This window comes from Hevea brasiliensis, chromosome 16, assembly GCF_030052815.1.
Source record: "Hevea brasiliensis isolate MT/VB/25A 57/8 chromosome 16, ASM3005281v1, whole genome shotgun sequence".
In the NCBI taxonomy this organism is placed as follows: domain Eukaryota; kingdom Viridiplantae; phylum Streptophyta; class Magnoliopsida; order Malpighiales; family Euphorbiaceae; genus Hevea; species Hevea brasiliensis.
In genome coordinates, this window is record NC_079508.1 from 59,805,705 (window position 1) to 59,812,299 (window position 6,595).

A 6,595-nucleotide genomic window follows, 5' to 3' on the forward strand; every position below is an offset into this window, starting at 1 on the left:
TAAGAGAAACAACTAAATTTCTTGATTAAAATTAGGGATTCAGTCATGGTAATCGGAACATGTGACTAAAGCTTCTCCTCCTAACACATAATCAAAGACCAGAAATGTCCTAATGGGTGTAGTGCATTAAAATCCAAGATAGCTACAGAAGTACAAGACATGCAGATGAACAACTTGCTTTTGTAAGTTTCAAGCACTTGCTCTGCCAGAGTCTTGTGATGAAGGGGACCTGGGTGCATTGAAGCTAGAGTAGCTTCCTACCTTTGATGTTGGCCGCTGAGTCTTGACCAGTGGGACTAGTGACTGCACAACATCTGCCATCAGTGGTCTGTAATCAGCCTCTGGTTGTACACACATTGCAGCAATTGCAGCCACCTGAATAACCCCTTTCATTGAGAATTGACCCTCTAATGCTGGATCCATAATTTGCCTGACCTTCTCTCTATCTGTCAACTGAGGCAGCACCTAATTCACAAACAATAGAAATGAATTAAGGAAATGTGAACATGAAACTCAATTGTAAAGCTTATATAAAGTAGATCAAGTAAAGTAAATTAGGAGTAAGTGCTGCACCAACAAATAATGTATTATCATTTTACAGTAGCCTCATTAACTAAGTACAGACAAGATTCCCACCCAAGACACAAGAACACCTTCCCCAGGAGGTCTCTTCAAATCTACTGGAACTCTGCCAGTGAGCAACTCCAACAGAACAACCCCATAACTGTAGACATCTGATTTTGTTGTTAAATGCCCAGTTAATGCATACCTATGCAGCATAATAATACAGAATTAAATATAGATGTAAAATACAAGTGTAATTTGGCATCAAAATAACAAATTGATATTCTATTTGGACAGGGAATTAAATTGAGATATTTGAATTTGACAATATGTGAATTCTCTTTATTAATCTGATTCATTATCGTTATTCAAGTGTGGATTTGAATACCAACAAAGATTCTCAGAGAGAGAGAGATACCAATAAAATGTGGAATTTCAAACCCACCTCGAATAAGTTATCAATCACATTTTGAAAAATGGGCTAACTTTCATCCAAATAAGTTAAAATAAAATCATGATCAAATCCTTCATTTGAAATCCTGGCGTCCAAATGCAGTAGTGTACCATCAATAGAATTTTGGCCATAACAACTATATCTACAGCAGAATACATAGAAGCCTCTACATACTCAGGGGCAACATATCCCTTGGTGCCCAACACTCGAGTTGAGACATGTCCACCAGCTTTGTCAGGCCCAATCTTTGCCAATCCAAAATCAGAAACTTTGGCATGGAAATTTTTGTCCAAGAGGATGTTGCTGCTCTTGAAATCTCTGTGAATCACTGGAGGACTGACATGTTCATGCAAATATTCCAAGCCCTTGGCAGCTTCAAGGGCAATTCGCAACCGCGTTTCCCAGTCCAATCTCAAGGGCAAGGCATTATGACCTGCGCATTTCAAATGAACCAACACAATCCAACTATTCAGCAGAAGCACTTTTGCATGGAAAACTGCAACAGTAGTCATTGAGTTTATTATACATGAATTCACTCATGCTGGTTTAAAGTGTTTTTGTGTGACAGTGATATTAAGTCCCTGTATGTTTTGTGGAAAATAACTTATCTGCAAAAACTATTTTAGAAGGAAAACAAATTTTAAGAAATGACTTGTTTTATACTGTTTGATTATAATTTCAATATTTTTTGGTTTTTAATGTAAACTGAATAACATTAATTTTCTTTAAATAAACCAGACTATGAAAATATTTGGTTAATTTTAATAAAATCCTACCCTATTCTGCATAATGAGGTTTTTAATAAATCAAGCAAAAAAATTTAAACAATTAATGTTTTATCCAAGTTTGAGCTTGACCCTTTCTTTGGTGGGCCAAGCTTGAGCTTGCAAGATGAAGTTTGAATTGAGCTTGAGTGCTGAGCTCAAGGCCTAGTAAAATATAGGGAAGCCCTAAACACTATCGAGATTAGCTCAGCTCAACTCACTTGTATTAATAGCCCTATCCTTTAGGGTAGCCTATTTGCACTATTTTTACTTTTTGTTCTTCACATCATGACAACATGGAAGTTCATTAATAAAATATACACTCTAAGCTAGAAGAAAATTGCAATCTTTTTTTGCTGTCCTAAAAGTAAAGCTTGCACAAAAAACAGAAAGAAGAAATTCTAGTTCAATGAATCTCAAGATGATTCCTACTAAAAAGATCACAATATAACCATTGATCATAATTTGCATTTAAGCTCATTTACAAAGCTCAAATAAAGTGGAAGATATAAGAGGATATAATTAGTTAAAGGAGGTTTATGGAAGTAGCAAGGTTCATTAGCATTTCAATACATGAAAGCACACCTTAAATTCAGTTATATCAAAATTTTCCACTTCCATTTTAATCTTAGAGATTCAGCAAAAATTCATGGCTGTCCGCATTAGTAGAAGTCGTGAAAACACAGCCAAGGTTCTAGCACAATAACGCATATATATATATATATATATATATATATATATATAATGCTTGTCATGTTGCGTTAGTTTTCTTATTCAGAAGTAGTGAAAGCAAAGGGAGTGAAAAGGTGGAAAAATCAAAATTACTATAAAATCCTTCATCCACTAAAAAGTGAAAAGAAAAAAAAAATTAGAATTTGCCTGTAAGTACAGCAAAGAAGACAAATTTTGCCCTCCTTTTCTCCTCAAATTGGAGAGAAACAATTTTTTGGGCGCCAGGAGAATATTTCACCATTACATATCCAGTCCGTCACCTTTCTCTAGCCTTTCCAAACAATGGAAAAACCAGTTCTCCTCACCCTTTAAACCTTCTCTTGCTTTTCCCATTTTCCCATTCATTCTCAAACAAGCTGTTATTGTTTTATGAGATGTCAATTGAAATCCAATTTACATGCCTTTGTTGTTTGAGAATGAATGGGAAAATGGGAAAAGCAAGAGAAGGTTTAAAGGGTGAGGAGAACTGGTTTTTCCATTGTTTGGAAAGGCTAGAGAAAGGTGACGGACTGGATATGTAATGGTGAAATATTCTCCTGGCGCCCAAAATATTGTTTCTCTCCAATTTGAGGAGAAAAGGAGGGCAAAATTTGTCTTCTTTGTTGTACTTACAGGCAAATTCTCTTTTTTCTTTTTCTTTTCACTTTTTAGTGGATGAAGGATTTTATAGTAATTTTGATTTTTCCACCTTTTCACTCCCTTTGCTTTCACTACTTCTGAATAAGAAAACTAACGCAACATGACAAGCATTATTGAGAAGTAGCGTATCTTTATATTTCATTTATTTTTCTTAACTCTTGCAAAATTTTCTAACTAATGAATGTTAAAAGCAGGAGAAGAAAAGGAGAAAATAATATAACTCACCACTTATAGGATACAAATGTTCTTGCAGTCCACCATTTGCCATGAACTCGTAAACCAGCAATTTATGGTTGTTACCCGAACAGTAACCAAGCAATGCCAGCAAATATGGAGAACGTAGGTGGCTCAGTAATTCCACCTGTGAATAAACATACTCTGCCAATTTCAGAGCTATTGAATATAATCTTTATTACAAAGTGAACAAAGATGAGAGTTGGAGAAGGAACAGGCAGACATTTGAGTCAGATGTAAGCCAACCTCAAGCTCACAAAAACACGCACATATGCTTATGCACATGTGCTGACATTGACATATACAAACTGTCCTCTTTACTTTCAAGAGAATGAAAAGGATGAACTAACTAAATCCTGAAAAATTATTTGGCTGAATCAAGTTTTCTATCTTCTAAGTTTTAAGGAACAATGGGCTGAACTTCAACAACAAATACTGAATATATTGAGATCAAACCTCCACTTTAAATTCCTCTTCTCCCTGCTTCCCCGCTTGATCCATGAATTTCACTGCAACTTTCCTTCCATCATTGAGCACTCCACAGTATACTGAAAACCACCATGGCCAACTACATTTGACTTGCTGAAACCACCAGTGGCTGAATGTAGCTGCCTGAATGTGAACACCTGAAGTCCTTTCTCAGTAGCAACTTGCAGATTCTCAGTGCTGCCTTTTTCCTCACAATTATCCTCTTCAAAGACAATTAAATCAATGAGAATACATTAAGCCAATGGTCCATGAAGGGAAATATCAGAAATTCAACAACCAAATCAATGATGCAGAAGAAAGCAACGCCCTAGCTTAACTGAAATATTGTAAAATACCTTGATGAAACTAACCATATATATGACAAAAAAAAAAAAAAAAAAAAACCAACACTAACCTATATTGCTTTCAATCTTCCTGATGTATGTGATCTTGGGGTCTTTTTAGGTTAGGCATTTTGTGTTTTGAATTTATGTTAAATACAAATGAGAAGCTTATAGTTTTAGGTATATAATAAACACTAAGCGGTAATAAATTTGTCAAGAAAAATAATTTTGAATAAATTGAGTTAATTATGCTTCTGAGAACCAAATAAAGAACTTGAAAATTTTGAAAACCTAAACAGAATCGAATCAAATTTCAAAGTACACCAAACTGAATCAAATGCATAAGTTCAGTTCCATAATTCAATTTTAATTAAAAAATTTCAGCTTTAACTTCCATAGTAAAGGCCATCCAGAAATTTTGCAAAAACTCTACGATCAAAAAAAAACTTCCTTTCATCCAGAAGTAACTGTTGCAATCACTTTTCAGTAATCAATTTCAAAGTATTCCCTTCCCTCTCAAAGACCTTCAATTTACTTCCCTTTCCGTGTTATCTATAATAATGACCAAGAAGTTGGTAAATCCCAACGCTTCAAATTCCTTGCTCTACAATGCCAATGCAATACTTTAAATTTTCCACAAAAACCCAATGAATCTTGAGTTATTGCAGAGCATTTAAAAAAAAAAAGAATCTAAATTAAGTTGCAAACGTAGAGTAAGCAGGAAAAGAAAATTAAAAAAAGATAAAATGCAAGATTCTTCCATTTTTCTAATCTAAGGATATATATATATAATGAAACCAAAACCAAATGCTCAAGGAAAATCATGACAGACATCATTGTAAAATGAAAATATAAAAGGGCACAATTTAAGTGGTTATGGTACACGTTAATACTCAACTCAACTCAACTAAACTTTTATCCAAAAAATTCGGGGTCGGCTATATGGATTCGTTTTCTCCATTCTGAACGATTTTGGGTTAAATCCTCAGTGTAATGAGTCTAGGTCATGTTATACTACTCTCCTCCAAAGTCAATTCAATTTAGGTTTACACCTTTTTTTTCTTTTTCTATCCTCTAACCTAATGTGTTCTACTTGTCTAACTGGAGCCGCCTCCGTATGTCTACGCTTCACGTGACCAAAACAGCTCAATCTCCCTTCTCTCCGCTCCACTTACTAGTCTAGTATGGCCACTCATCCTTAACATTATCATCTATGTAACTCATTGAGAATCTAAACTCAAAACTAATTGAGAATCTAAACTCAAAACTCCCCCGTGATATGTCTCCACTTCAATCAAGCAGCTTTAATCCTATAGTTAACTAGATATTTAAAGTAATTACTTGGGCAATATCTCTTCATTCAAATTAACTTTTCAAACTTGCAATAAAGAAAAATAATAAATTTGGCATAAACACATCAATAAATTGTGGTAGTACCAAACTAAAAGAAGCTTTTATTTAAAAAAAAAAAAAAAAGTGTAGCTTCATTTTCCAGTTGTTCAAGGAGCCCCCAGACACCAAACTTTCAAACAATACTAAAGAGGGGCCAGTTGGAGAGTGTGTAAGTAAATCACAACAAAGTTCAAAACATATTATTCTTTCCTTTCCTTTCGACTTACTCTTGTGGGTATCAGGGCGTTTGGAGAGCTTGTTAAGTATATAGCAGTAATAGCTAAAAGCCACAAGCAAACAAGTGACGGCGAGTGAAGCAACCACGACAATAGCCACCAATGCTACGCGCTCCTTCCTTCTATACCCAAAATCCCCGGTCTCCATGCTCTGTTGTTTACTTCGCATTGAATGCAGAGGAAACCCTAATACGGGAAACCAGTGAGTAGAAAGAAGAGAAGAGAAAAGAACGGTGATGGTTTAAGGTTCTTGGAGTTTGAGATCCGTACACTCTATATCTCTGAGGAGACACTACTGGTTGTGTTTCTCTCGATTGGCGCGCAGAATCATTTAAGCGGCTGTGTAGTTTTTCGCTAGGGCCTTGCTACTTACGGACGGGATAGCCAATTGTGGTTGCCAACCGTTATGCACTGCTATGTCCAAGCGCTGCGCCACATAAAATATAATGTATTTTCAAAGAAAATACTTAGCTAAATTATTACATTAATCTAATGATTAATATACAAATAATTTCATATGATTAATTTTATTTTCTGATCAATTTGCATTGATTATTAATCTCATGAGATTATGATCACTAAGTATATGCTTAAATGTATGCTTTGTAGACTAAATTCTTAAAATAAACTTTAAAATTATGAGTCCAATAAAAAAAATTCAAAATTATTTACAAAATTAAGTCTCACAAGGTTATACCATTTTCTCGTCCTCTTTCACAAATCCTAAATACCCACCTAATCCACCAGTTCTCCGCCTCAATTCTCCTA

The 6,595-nt window shown here is 34.8% G+C and overlaps 1 protein-coding gene across 1 annotated transcript; it reads right to left on the reverse strand.

The window, feature by feature from the left end:
- Positions 1–6,260, reverse strand: LOC110654242 (probable serine/threonine-protein kinase PBL7). The gene is given in 7 exon segments (XM_021810161.2): positions 1–465; positions 637–769; positions 1,193–1,451; positions 3,379–3,514; positions 3,844–3,938; positions 3,941–4,078; positions 5,819–6,260. Coding segments are annotated over 7 exon segments (1,215 nt in total). The 5' UTR covers positions 5,997–6,260; the 3' UTR covers positions 1–189.
- Between the last annotated feature and the right edge of the window lie 335 nt (positions 6,261–6,595).